The sequence below is a fragment of the Trichinella spiralis genome (assembly GCF_000181795.1).
Source record: "Trichinella spiralis strain ISS 195 chromosome Unknown Scfld8, whole genome shotgun sequence".
Taxonomy (NCBI): Eukaryota; Metazoa; Nematoda; class Enoplea; order Trichinellida; family Trichinellidae; genus Trichinella; species Trichinella spiralis.
In genome coordinates, this window is record NW_003526947.1 from 812539 (window position 1) to 826282 (window position 13744).

The following is a 13744-nucleotide window of genomic DNA, read 5'->3' on the forward strand; positions in this document are numbered from 1 at the left end:
CGTAACCACAAAAACTGTTGATTTCAAGGCAGAAATGTATATAGCAGTGCTTACAAATTTGAAAATTTCCATTAAATCTATTTGAAAACAAAACAAAATACAGTAAATTTTATTTTCAAGAATTTTTGACATTAAAACAAAGAACAACATTTCTATTGAAATTATTTATAGAAAGCGAATATTAAAAACAGTGCTGCTGATCGAATCAGCTTTCATGACGACTGCTCAAGCATTTGTTGAATAATTTCACTGTCCAACGGCGCCGTCTGTCCCGGTGGTGGTAGCAAGTCAAGGAATTTATTCACGTTTTGCTTTGTCTGCTGGATCTTCTTTTTTCTTTCCTTCTTCCCCAACTTTACTGCTCTGTAAATCATATACCCAAATGCGACCAACACGCACAAAGCGGAAAGCACGAAAAGCGCGAAAGTACCTTCTTTCCACATCGCAATTTAATGCAACTATCAAGCTCGAACTTTGATAAGAACTAAAGAACGCGGCATACAAGACGTAACTCATGCTTTAAAGTGTTTAAACAATTTGGCATTCAAACTTGTTTAAATGACAGCACTGACTTCTTTAAAGTAACCTCATAATGTTAAATTATTTAGAGCAGAAGTTATTTTTAATTCAAATTTGATAATTGCAAAATTGAAACTGAACACTTAATTGTGTATGGGAAATAGTTTCTAATTGTTATTCAAATATTTTACAGAATTAATTTTCTCAATTTCCTCATCAATACATACTTCTTCAACTGTTATATTTGCATAAACTTGCCATGAAACCATTCAAATAACAGTACTTTTTTCTTTTTCTTCTTTTCTTACAATTTTCTTCTATGCTTCATACATCTAATGCATGGATAAATCAATCATTTATCGTAAAATTGACCTTTATTACATTACTCTTTGCAAATACAGCAAGTCCTGTTTATTCAAATAACAAGTACAGTACAGTACTTGAACTAGACAATCAAATTTTTGTAATTTAACTTTTAAAGCGGGTGGGAAAGAAAAAAGAAATTAAAATTGTGTTGTTCTTTGCCATTGATAGCGAGCAATGCTGACCACTTTCTTGCTTATTGTAATCTTGCCAAAATTGAACTTATCTTTCAGTTTCAACAGTAATTTATATTTTATTCACCACAGCTATCGACTGAAATTGTATCATAATTTTTTATTCAACTCCTACATTAATCATTCAGTAGCTGTCTTGTTTTTACTTTTATATCTGTAATGCTCAGTTGAAGCGCAATTATATAGCAAATATATAGCTTTAACGCCTTTATAAAAGGTGGAATTTATCTTCCACTTGGCACAATCAAATGTCTTTTTATTTGTCTTTACTTTATTATCTAATTCTGCTGCACATCTTCGAGATTGCAGCCTTGTATTTTGGTTGCAATACTCAGCTGACCATTGGGGTTAGAACTGAATGCCTTCTAGGCGTGCTGATTTTGTTATTTTCAGCCGCTTTCAGGCTAATTCAGTAGGCAACATAGGTTTTAGTGTATTTGTACACTACGCGTTCTGACCCCTTCTAGGCGTGCTGATTTTGCTATATCGGCCGGCAGTAGATGGAGAACAATCAACCATTCCACCTGCCAGTAGGAATGGAATAAAAATGCCTTATAACATTTTTCATCATCCGCATTTATGGCTATTTTTATTGAAAAAATTAATTTTCAAATGACACTCACTTGTTTAAAGTGACACTCATAGTGTTAAATTAATTAGAGTAGAAGTTATTTTTCAAATTCAAATTTGATAATTGCAAAATTGAAATTGAACACTTAATTGAGTATGGCAAATAGTTTCTAATTGTTATTCAAATATTTTGCAGAGTTCATTTTCTCAATTTCCTCATCCATACATACTTCTTCAACTGCTCTATTTGCATAAACTTGCCATAAAAGCATTCAAATTACTGTACTTTTTCTTATTCTTCTTTTCTTACAATTTTCTTCTATGCTTCATATATCTAATGCATACATAAATCCATCATTTATCGTAAAATTAATTTTTACTACTTTACTCTTTTCAAATACAACAAGTCCTGTTTAACAAATAACAAGTGAATAGACATGTAAATGCGCACGCCACACACTCATATATATTCAGACAAATATGTATGCAATTAATTCTGAATTTCAAAATGATTGAAATACAAGTAAAGCAATGTCTTCTACTTACGTGTTGTCTTTCTTCTTCTGTCAGACTTATGTATGTATTTCCAACACTTCCTTCTCTGGAAAAATAATTAGGAATTAAAAATTTTTTTAAAATCGCATGAATTTTAATATTATTAGCATGCACTGTTATTTGGCTTCAATTATTTTTTATAACATGGGTATTGCGTATTTGTTTATGTGATAATATTCATGCAAATGACATAACAGATAACTGCATAATTACTGTATCACTCACTTGCGTTCAACATGCAAATGAATTTAAGCATGTACGAAATGGTGTATGGTTGCTTTATGCAGGTTCCAGTAATGGTTATATTGATGTGGTACTTGTGTGTCTGCAGCATCTATAAAAAACACAAGTAATATAGGGATAGAAATATATTAATGTTAGTAATAATAGCGGAAAAACCCAATTTATTAGTTATATTGAGTAAATCAAGCATAGAATATCTGCACACTATCGAATATCATTTACCTGTTAATCATAGACGGTATGTAAGAGTGTGATTACATTTGCACACCTCCTCTTACGTCAAAATGACTGACCACAATATTCTGCAATATTGTATGATAGTAAGTGAATTTCAGTTATGGGAAAACAACCTAGTTCTTCATGAGTAAGAGCGTAATAGCATAAATTAAGTGCTCGTTTATTAATTTGTTTGCTGAAATGAAAGCTCTTTTGCTTAAAGTCATGTAAGGTGATGAACAATGCAAATAATATTAAAATTAATTTCAACAAGTATCTAGCATATTAGAATCTTCAATTAGTTGTGAAAAAAATTGAAATTGCTATTCTTGATACTGCACGCCATGCAAAATATTTCACATTACCATCAAATATTTAGGCGAGAAATAACTATATAAGAAAAGAGGCAGAAATAGTTAAGTAATAAACAATGCAATTATATTACATACTTTCTCTTAAGAATCTCTAAAAGAAATTCTATTTTTCATTCTCATTACTAGAAATTATCAATTTCGCTCTGACATCTAAGCATAGAATAAATGTCGGTAGCAGAAAATAGAAATCTGCTAGCTTTCAGCTGGCCCATTGTTGAAGTCGTACAATCATAAAATATGAAGCATAAGCTATTTTTGAATCATAGATGATTTAAGCGAGTAAAATTGAAAACACTGCTTCACTGATGGCCATATCACACTACTATAATGAATTGCTAACCACAAAGAGCACTTTCTGAAGAGTTGTACAAGAGTAAGTGTACAATATAAATAGCATATCACATTGACTGTGGTGTAGTTACAGCGTAATAGCCTAATAGAAATGGATAACATGAGACAAGAAAGATTTGAATTATTCTTGACCGTTTCTCATATGCACATCATTTAGTGTAAGACTGTTCTCACGGCATTGATGAAACTTCAGTTTCTGCAATGCAATTCACATCAATGTCACTGCGATCAATTCTGAAGCAACAAGTTTAAAAACAGTTGGAATTGTACAAAAAATAAGGAAGCCTGCATTTCCAAAAGACAGAAAATATTGCACAAAAGTATCCTGTTTCAGAGAATACTATGCTTTAATGTGGAAAATGTTTAACTTACATAACATCCTCCATCATAGTTAAATTTCAAAAAATATCAAAACCTATAAATGTGCCAACGCTATAGGCCATTTATTCTGAAACTACTGGGTAATCATTGCTTAAATATTGCACGGTACGATAAGATAAAATAAATTTAATGAAGTGAAAAAGTTGAAGTTTGACAATACAGAAGAAACATCAGTTATGGTTAAAATCAGAGAAAGAACTCCGCAAATTGCAGAACCATTACTACAACAGTGAAGAAGTCTCAGTAACTCACCATAAGAAAGAAGCTAAGCAGAGGAGGTCAATGAAACTGCACATGAAAAATTGGTACCGGTATTTTGGATAAACTGTTGGACAAAATGTGGGATAATGGATTGTGCTGTGGCAGGGTTCACCAATTATTCAGTAACTTTCTCATAGATTGCATAGTACATTCATCTTTCACTATATTTTTTGCTCACCATTTGTGAATCATATATGAACAGAACGGAAGCCAAGGAATGAAAGATCATTTACTTTGAAATTGAAGATGGTATTGAGAAGAAGAGCTTTGCGCGCTTCTTGACTGCTGCTCTACACACTGAAAAACTGAATAATCATGAGGATTGCATTCTTCAACTTTATTCAGGGTCAAGTGGAAAAAATTTGAATATGACATTGCCCTAGCTGAAATCACTGCACGATTAGTCCTAGTAGCGTAATGGCATCATCACAATCGGAACTTTAACTAATTATAAAAATTATTGGGATTTTATTCAATTCTGATGTAATATAATAAAATGTAAATCAATATATTTTCGACTGTTGATTTGAAAAGTTGTTGTTCTTCATAAATTGAAATGAAAGAAAAGGGATATAACGTAAAAGGAAGAAAATTAGATAACTCAAACAAAAAAATATTGTATCACGCAACGCATTTTGAATGGATACTTTACTCAAATGTCAAAAATGTCACGTATACTGAAAATCATGCATCCTGGTTCCGTTTCGAGGAAGATGCAGATGGGCAACTTTCTTATGAATAAAGATAGGCAAGGCGCCAAGTTTACTGCCCATTTATTCCAAAACTAATGGTCAGTTGCTAAATAAACAATTAATAGCACTATCATTTATCAATGTGAACATCATCTGAACAACAGAAAGAAAGTTTTCAACCTTTCGCTGTAAAACAGCAAACGCTGTAGTAGCCAAAGACATTTACGAAAAGGTCGATAAAACGATTTCCTTTCAAAATGATATGAAATGATCGGAAAAATTAGAAAACAACAAGGAACTTCGTCCAACTATTCTTGTAGCGTATTCGTCATATATGCCTTTACAGTTGTAATAGAATAAATTATTCGAAGAAATGGAACATTAGTAATGGAATATTAATGTGAAGGAAAACAAGAGAAATAAAATATGCAGAATAAATAAATATGCAAAGAAAGCGATATTGTGAATTGTTATTTCAAAACTTCTAAATGCATGAGCAAAAAAAATCATCTCATCCAAATAAAATTTGTTACTGACTTTTGTATATCGCTTACAGCATCCTTAAAACGCAAAATTTTTCAAACGTATTCTCTATGATTAATTGCGCATTTGAAATCAGAATTCGTCACAATCAAGAGATGGAAATGCAAATTTTATGCAATGTTGCATTTATTCCTTTCATAAATGTTAAACTAGGAGACAAGTAGTTTTATCAAATTTCTCGAAAATAAATCATCGATTCCATATAATTCAAAATTTACGAACATTTATTCCAGGCACTACTGCTTTCATTTATAATTTGATTAATTGCTCTTCTCAAATGCGAATTGGCTATAATGAACAGATAGGAATGCAATTTTGATGCAAAATTCCATTTGTTCCTTCTATAAATACCTAATTTGAAAACCATTCCTTTACGGAGAAACTCTCCAAGACACTATCTTTTATTAATATAAAACTTTAATCATCAAAAAAGTCAAAATTTTGGAAACAAATGTTTCGCCGATTTTCGCAAAAACAGCCATGTCTATAGCTCATGAAACTTTGAAATTTTCAAAAAAATATTTTTTCCAAAAATTAAGTGAATTGATTTATATCGGTAGACAATTATTCGATAAGTATTATAAACGATTCCGGACCATCCGTGATTGTGTATATCTTGAGATATACCAAAGGACCTGAAAATTAATATAGGACTTTAACGAAGTCGAAATAAAAAAGAATAAAAAATGAAAGTTAAAAAATGTGCATATGGAAAAGTGTCATTAATTGTTACAAAAAAACTATCCATGTTATCACCTGAAAAAAAGGAATGTACTTTAATAAAAATTGTTCCTGATTTTCATTTAAGCAACAGTAACTTTCAAAAACAAAAACCTTTGTTTACTGAAATTTTTTGACTTAATACAATTCAGAGATAAGAATTATCCAAAAATTATCACATTAGAAACCTATTTCGTCCAATATGGCAGTCTTTTTATTCTATAAATTTCAAATGCTCAAACCGGAAACTTTATCAAATATCTAAAAAAATCAAATTCCCAACAATGCAGCTATAACTTATGCGTCAATACTTGATTTAGCGCGGCATGGTTCGAAACTGCATGTTTCATGTAAAAAAAATATTATATCCTGTAAAGAAATGTTCATTTTCATTATCACTCATAGCAAACACATGGCAATTTGAATTCCGTTATTTGGGCAACGACTGTATTCTGTCATTCAAAGGGAGCAACAGATACAGCATTTAGCGGTGGAAATAAATTCCAAATGCTGTAAAAAAATAAATGTATAAACAATTTATACCAAAGAAATCCTCCCGAGACTAGTGTTTTTATGAATGTTTGGAGATATCCATTCAGAAGTTCAGTTGAACAAACGACTTGTATTCAAGAAAATGGCTAAAAACTTTTATAATTTCGTCGTAATTGCAAACAATTTTGTACAACTTGAACAAACATTAATTTTCAATAATACGCAATCGTGGCTTTGCTGAGAAATCTGCGAATACGACTAGTTAAGAGGGTTAGCATTTATTGTAAAAATGTACATGAACATAAATAACATATAAAAGTGACATTGTAGCGATATTAATTCTATGGATAATAATAAAAAACATAACATTTGAAAATATTTTGGAAAGGTAAACAGCACATTCAGAACATATGAATAATTTAACAGTTTGACACAGAATACAAAGGTAACATAAATGATTGCAAATGAAAACTCTTTTAATGTGAAATCAATTTATCGAAACAATTCTCAGAACTATCCTGTCTATTAGGGATGTTGCTCTCATTTCTCACATCTTCCCTATTGCATACTTTTGACGGATTTCAACGTGTTTACCTATTGGAATGTATTATGTCATGAATCGCCTTGGATTTTAGCATCTGATTAATAAGGATAGAAATAAAAAAACAAAAACTAGAAATATTTGCAAAATAACATCAAAATTAAAAATTTAGTAATACAAAATTAAATTTCAGCACACTGTGTTTCATATGATCAGAATTTTACAGATGCATGCTAGTTCTCTGCATTTAATTATGATCACATTTATCAAAAACAAACAAATGTATTTTCCAATGAAGCACTAATTGGAAATGCTTTGTTTATTAAATTATTTTGATGGTAGATTTCATGCATTTAATTTTTGTCAATATCACCTCTATCAGAATTTCAATGCTGATATTTAACAGTTCAAAAACGTGCTTTTAATTTAATGACTTTATTTAAAAAATTAAAAAATTTAATACGCAAATTTTTATAATGCATACCTTTGGAATGCAAACAAAAAGGGAATGTGACATTAGTGAATATTAGTATCAAGTTTCACTCCAGAATCCATCAAAGGGTTAAAAGCGGACTTCAGTAGTAGTTTCGTATTGCGATAATAAACTGAGAGACCGGATATTGTTAGTCACTTTAGTCAAACAAGCAAGCACATTGCTACTGGTAACAAAACGCTTCTGGAAAATTGAATTTGCATATTCGCAAAAGTAATGTTATTCGCCCTAATTTACCTGCATTAACACTCAACTGTTTTTCTTGGCTCATCTCGACAGTATTACTAAAAATATTAAAAATTATCAGTAATGTAAAATATCAAAACATATCAAATAAATCTCATTCATAATAAACTACCCTAATTACTGAACATCAAAAGCAACTGCCAACAAACTGCCCTCTAAAAAATTGTTCAAATTAAAGACTTTCAAAACATATCAGGTGGATAACTGAATATTGTTCATTAATTGAAAAGGAGCATAAGTTTTTGTTGCCTTCACGCAATACATAATTAACTCAGATAACTTTATCTGACGGCACTGTTAAATTCATTTGTAGTCAATGTCATCAAGTTAACAAAAAATGCTGATTTACATATACGTCAGATGAATAACCTTTACGTAGAGTATCTTGACAATGAATATCTGGACAAACTGAAATTTTAATTGCTGCTAATCGTACACATTGAAACATTTTGCACATATCTCATTTATAATGGAATACTTTGACTATTATGCATCTATAAAATTTTCCTAATAAAGCGCTTGTCATCTTAGACGTGAAATTTCAAAAATTACAAAACACTCTACATTACTTAGTCATGATACTAAATTACAGACTCAATGTCTGTTTGATTGTTTACTTCTCGTCGACTTCCATGCAGTGTTTGTTGGTCGCAGTTTTGAACGTGTTTTGACACTGAAGAGCTCCATCAATGTTTGTTATGTATTGTAATTTTGTATAAATATCAAGTTTGTAAAACAGTTTATTTTATTTAACTGATGATGCCGCATAAATTGCTATGGTGTTGCCGTTGACGCGGCTGCTGATTTCCAATTTCATCTGAAACAAAATTATCATATTGTGCTAGACATTGAACCGTGGGTTAAATTATGTTTAATCGTATCTTAGTGTACATTACTGTTGGCGCTTGGGATATTGCTGCCTCAGGTTAGAAGTCAACAATTATTGAACAAATACATGCGAGGAATTGTGGAAAGCAACACGCTGGCAACACTTTTTCAATTATACTTGAATCTGTTCGTTTCAAAAAATTTACAACCTTAATATTTTCAATTTCAAAAAAATAATTATCAGACGACGTGAAATATTCAGCAACAATGTATTTTGCATGCATGCGGGTAAAATAAAAAACAGTTATATTATAGATGATGAAATGAAGTGCTAATATCAATAGAATATTCAATAAAAGGAAGTTGATTCTCTGGCTACTTTCCTAATAATAAATGAATGTAATATTTTCAATAAATTACTTGCATCAGTGCATTTAAAGTGACACGTCAGCATTGGTACGTTTAAGCGACACACAGTGTTACAGCATGTTGTCGATAACAAAGCCACTTTCTGTAGGGATGATCAGTTTCCTATTCTGAGTAGCAGTTATTCTCTTAAGAAGTTGTTGCTGACTTCGCTGGTTTCTACTCCTCTAGGAATAGACTATTCGAAGCTCTATATGCAAATCACCTCCATCGCAATCTGTTCTATACGACAATCAGACATTATTTGAGTGAAAATTTATTAAACAAACATTACTTCATGCAAATGACAAGATACAGGGACGCAGAAAACTATCACACAATCACAAATGACATAAAACAAAACAAAACCATATGACAATCTTATGTTCTATTATCATCGTTGCTATATCACCCGGAAACTGCAGAAAGTAGTCCTTTTTGATGTGCAGGTACAGCTTATCTCACATCTCAAAGAATTTCGAACACTTCGCTGCCATTGGCGAAGTCCATCAAAAATTAGACTTTCATTCAGATACAATTCTTACAATGTGCATGTAACAGAAATAAAAATAAGCCGAAATACCAACTTCTCGGCGGCTCATCTGTGCGATGGTGAATGTCGAATGCATGGTATTTCTCTACTGTGGTTTCTACTTCGTTTCCTGGTTCTTTATTCGATTTCTTCTCTGTTTCCGCAAGATGCCGATGCTGTTTGTCACACGGCCTGGCTTCAACCTTTAGACTGCTTCAGCCGCTCATACTATCTTCCTTCTTCACTGTTTAAGCAACTCATCGGTCTTGAGCAACTTCCATTAAGGATTTCTTTTCTAATTTGATTTGATTTTGCCTTTCATCCAAGGCGAATGCGATGCTCAGCTACATTCGTGGAAATGACATGAAAACAAGTGAAACATGCGCCACAACAAAAGAAAAACAGTCGTCACTATACAACCATTTTCCATTTCCTCACGACATAAACCCGTTACTGCTTCACCGGTAATCAATCACGTCATCCCTTCTTCATTTGAAACTAATACGTTGTCGATTGGAGTTTCTTCATATTTATAACGGTTGATCTTTGTTGCTGTGACAAATCCACTCTACTGCGCTTCTCCACCAATCGAAGACACGAATGGATTAACCTGCAACATATCTTCACTTGCTGTTTTCGCCGGAACCCATCCACTTGTGCATACAATTAGTGCAATTCACGGGATGAAAATGATCAGTAGTCTACAAAAATTAAAATCCTCTCACAAACACACGGGCACAAACTCACAAGAATGGCGCAACACAACCACCGCACTGAACACAACGTCAAACGAGAACTGCGCTCACCTGCATGCCACTGCTACTTTTATACTAGCGTGATGGTGCGTCGCTCCGCATTTATTCGAAAATTTGCTGACGTAGTCTCTTTTAGCTCATGCCGGCCATTATTTGCAAACGAAACTCGTCTAACGATCGTTCGATATCATTCAAATGCTTTACATTGGGTTACTTTAGTTGATTAGTTATTAGCTATATATTGTAACAGTTCAGTCGGGGATTACTTCTAATTGTCAATTGGCTGCAATATTATTCGTATCAGTTCTCAAAGCAATCCCATTCCAATTTTAAATAGTTTTTATCACATTTTTAAATAATTCCAACATTACCAATTGGAGAAAGTGCTGCAGAAAGTGCAGAACACCATGAACCAGGCAGAAAGCGACATTCCATATTTTTAGAATACAGAACTCCACCTAAACCTATAATGTGTGCGTGTGTGTGTAAACGTGTATCACCTTCTCTGTCTAACTCACTCTCTCCTTCTATGAGTTACACTCTTTGTCCAAATCACTGTCCCTGATAAACTTCCTCACCCGGTCTAACTCACTCTCCCTATCTCATTCTCTCTGTCTAACTCTCTCTCACTATCTAACTCACTTCCTCTCTCAAACTCTCTCTCTCCACCTCTGTCTAACTCACTCTCCTTGTCCAAGTTCCTCTCTCTGCCTAACCTACCCTCATTGTCTAAGTAAAGCCCTCTCCCTGATTAACTCACTCCCTCTGTCTAACTCTCCCTTCCGCTATGTCTAACTCACTCTCCATCTCCAAGTTACTCTCTCTGCCTAACTCATCCTCTCCATCCAACTAACTCTCTCTCCCTGTCTAACTCACGCCCTCTGTCCATCTCTCGCTCTATCTATCTCATTCTCCCTGTCTAACTCACAATCTCTGCCTAACCCTCTCTCCACGTCTAACTCACTCTCTCTCCATCTAACTCACATTTCCTGTCTATCTCACATTCTGTCCAACTCTCTCTTTGCCTAACTCGCTCTCTCTATAACTCACTCTCCCTGCTTAACTCGCTCTCTCTCTATCACTCTCTGTCCAAGTCACTCTCTGTGTCTAACTTACTCTTTCTGTCTAACTCAATCTCTCTATCTCCCTCTATCTAACTCTCTTTGTCTAACTCGCTCTCTCTCTCTCTAACTCACTCTCTGTCTAACCCTCTCTATCTAACTCACTCTCTGTCTAATCCTCTCTAACTCACTCACTGTCTAACTCTCTCTATCTAACTCACTCTCTAACTCTCTCTGTCTAACTCACTCTCTGTCTAACTCTCTCTAACTCACTCTCTATCTCTCTCTATCTAACTAACTCTCTGTCTAACTCTCTCTATCTAACTCAATCTCTAACTCTCTCTGTCTAACTCAGTCTCTGTCTAACCCTCTCTGTCTAACTCACTCTCCATCTAACTCACTCTCTGTCTAACTCTCTATCTAACTCACTCTCTGTCTAACTCCCGCTATCTAACTCACCCTGTCTAACTAACTCTCTCTCCTGAAACGCCTCTTCTTCTACTATCACTGTTATGTGAACCATTTATAGTGATTTAGTGAACCAATTATCAAATCACTGATTTGCATAGTCAATAAATAACCCTCTGGTAACGTTATTCGGCTACCTGAAGTGTAGTACACTTCGATGTTGAGGCAGCTCTCTCTCTCTTCTCTAGAAATGTAGTTTATGATGGGGAGGAAACTAAAATATCGAAGCCTCCTGCATATATCTCATTCATTACAGATTGCTGTAACTTTTGAAACATCTTGCAAAATAATTCCTGACAAATCTCAAGTTAAATTAGACATGAAATTCTATATGTTATACGTGCAGCATAAATAAGATGTAAGACTAAATTACCGTTTGAATTTCTATTCTCAGCTGTATTTTGAGATCAATTACAAAGTATCTCAAAAAAATGGAACTTATAATTGTATTCCAGCTTTCGTCGTTTTCGTCTATTTCATTTTTCTGTTTTTCTAAATTACGAGGAATTGATTTCGATAAAATGATATGAAATACGTTTGCAAGCCACATACCGTTAGCCTAAGGCGCATTTGCACACAGAATAACTCCCTTTTATACCTTTGTGTTTTTAACTTGCATTTCAATCGTATTATTCGTAGAATGTGACTAAACAAGTATTTACAAAAGAAATACGGCATCTAGAAAATGTCGAACGCAAACCGTAATTATTATTTTTTAGCAATTATTTTTCATTCAATTCGTTTAATAATTTTTCAATAAAAAGAATTGGCATTTTAATGATAAAACATGCAAAAGTATTGAATCTTTTTAATGGAACAACTTAAGCAATGATTGAAATACTGTGAGTTTGCAAGTCAGTGAAGCAATCCAACTATCTGTTACTGAGTAGAGTATTTTGAGAAACAATTAATCTGCATATTCGAGAAACAACCTTCGCGTAGCGTTATTCATGCACTTAGCTTGATTGTACTAAAATTGCATGCTGAAACAGTTATTTGTAAAAAATAAATTTCAATCTTGAAATCACGAACATGTGACGTAAGATATTCAAATCAAAATAACCACTAGTGGAGAAAATTAAAACACTTTAAATATATTTCATTTATATAGATTCATGGTATAGTAATTGAATAGTTGGAAAAGATTTATGACAAACTTCTCCCTAATTTCAGTTTGCAACAGCAATTTCAATAACTTGTAGATGATACAATCTCAGCATCAATTTCTCCACATCTAATGCAAAACCATACAATTTTCTTAGACAAGCGATTTCCAATGATTAGGTCGATGCATCTCTATGTGCTTTGAGCAAATTCCAGCGAGCAACAAATTACTTGAAATGTGCATGAGATTTATCGCAAAATGGCTATACATGAGTAAAATTGAAATTGCTCCATCGAAAAAGATAATTCTTCGGAACTTCACATGGAGTGATTAAATTAATACAGAAAAACTGTATCTCACAGCACTGTATTTAGAAAAAATGCAAATGTCATTCTAGACAATAAATTAAAATACTTTACTTCTACGTATGATTTCACCTATTAGTGACACTTATGATAAGCACCAGGTTCCCATCTCATTTTATTATTAAGAAGGGATGGTCCCACTTGGGCTCAATTTTGTTCCCATTCGGTCCCACTGTTCATTTATTGGTCGTTGTCCTCGCTATTTTATTAGTTCGTAATCTCGCTATTTAATTAGACCGCAAAGTCTTTTTCGTATTGGTTTTCCTTGTCTAATTGCTCATTGATTCAAATCTTTCCCTTGTGATTAGCTGTAATATTTTTTCATTTCATTGGTTCAAACATTCCATTTAGGATTACGTAACTTTAATAATAGTGACGTAACATAAAAAATGAAAATGTTTATTATTCCAAAATTTTATTGTCTTTTTGAAGTTTCGTCATTCATTGAAATTTTGTTTATTTAAATATATT

The 13744-nt window shown here is 32.9% G+C and overlaps 4 protein-coding genes across 4 annotated transcripts; 2 read left to right on the forward strand and 2 right to left on the reverse strand.

Annotated features, from left to right (window-relative positions):
• Nucleotides 1-212: 212 nt before the first annotated feature.
• Nucleotides 213-516, reverse strand: Tsp_10433 (1-deoxy-D-xylulose-5-phosphate synthase). The gene is made up of 2 exons (XM_003372827.1): nt 431-516; nt 213-363 (listed from the first exon to the last, which is right to left on the reverse strand). Exons 1-2 carry the CDS (start codon nt 514-516, stop codon nt 213-215), a joined length of 237 nt encoding a protein of 78 aa, XP_003372875.1.
• A 3290-nt stretch (nt 517-3806) lies between these two features.
• Tsp_10434 (putative ATP-dependent DNA helicase RecG) lies at nt 3807-4445 on the forward strand. Its single transcript, XM_003372828.1, has 3 exons — nt 3807-3871; nt 3916-4077; nt 4373-4445. Exons 1-3 carry the CDS (start codon nt 3807-3809, stop codon nt 4443-4445), a joined length of 300 nt encoding a protein of 99 aa, XP_003372876.1.
• A 1381-nt stretch (nt 4446-5826) lies between these two features.
• Nucleotides 5827-7779, reverse strand: Tsp_10435 (hypothetical protein). The gene is made up of 2 exons (XM_003372829.1): nt 7746-7779; nt 5827-5897 (listed from the first exon to the last, which is right to left on the reverse strand). The coding sequence occupies exons 1-2, from the start codon at nt 7777-7779 to the stop codon at nt 5827-5829; spliced, it is 105 nt and encodes a 34-aa protein (XP_003372877.1).
• Nucleotides 7780-9370: 1591 nt separating this feature from the next.
• Tsp_10436 (conserved hypothetical protein) lies at nt 9371-9823 on the forward strand. The gene has a single exon (XM_003372830.1). It carries the CDS (start codon nt 9371-9373, stop codon nt 9821-9823), a length of 453 nt encoding a protein of 150 aa, XP_003372878.1.
• Nucleotides 9824-13744: the final 3921 nt, after the last annotated feature.

Excerpts from the sequence above, each read along its gene's own strand:
- Tsp_10434 (XM_003372828.1), top strand. The coding sequence starts at position 3,807 with ATGTGCCAACGCTATAGGCCATTTATTCTGAAACTACTGGGTAATCAT. Across the intron at positions 3,872-3,915 it reads CATTGCTTAAATATTGCACG|TTTGACAATACAGAAGAAAC; the intron begins GTACGATAAGAT and ends AAAAAGTTGAAG. Across the intron at positions 4,078-4,372 it reads CACATGAAAAATTGGTACCG|GGTCAAGTGGAAAAAATTTG; the intron begins GTATTTTGGATA and ends AACTTTATTCAG.
- Tsp_10435 (XM_003372829.1), bottom strand. The coding sequence starts at position 7,779 with ATGAGCCAAGAAAAACAGTTGAGTGTTAATGCAG. Across the intron at positions 5,898-7,745 it reads ACAGTTGAGTGTTAATGCAG|GTCCTTTGGTATATCTCAAG; the intron begins GTAAATTAGGGC and ends ATTAATTTTCAG.
- Tsp_10436 (XM_003372830.1), top strand. The coding sequence starts at position 9,371 with ATGTTCTATTATCATCGTTGCTATATCACCCGGAAACTGCAGAAAGTA.
- Tsp_10433 (XM_003372827.1), bottom strand. The coding sequence starts at position 516 with ATGAGTTACGTCTTGTATGCCGCGTTCTTTAGTTCTTATCAAAGTTCG. Across the intron at positions 364-430 it reads AATTGCGATGTGGAAAGAAG|AGCAGTAAAGTTGGGGAAGA; the intron begins GTACTTTCGCGC and ends TATGATTTACAG.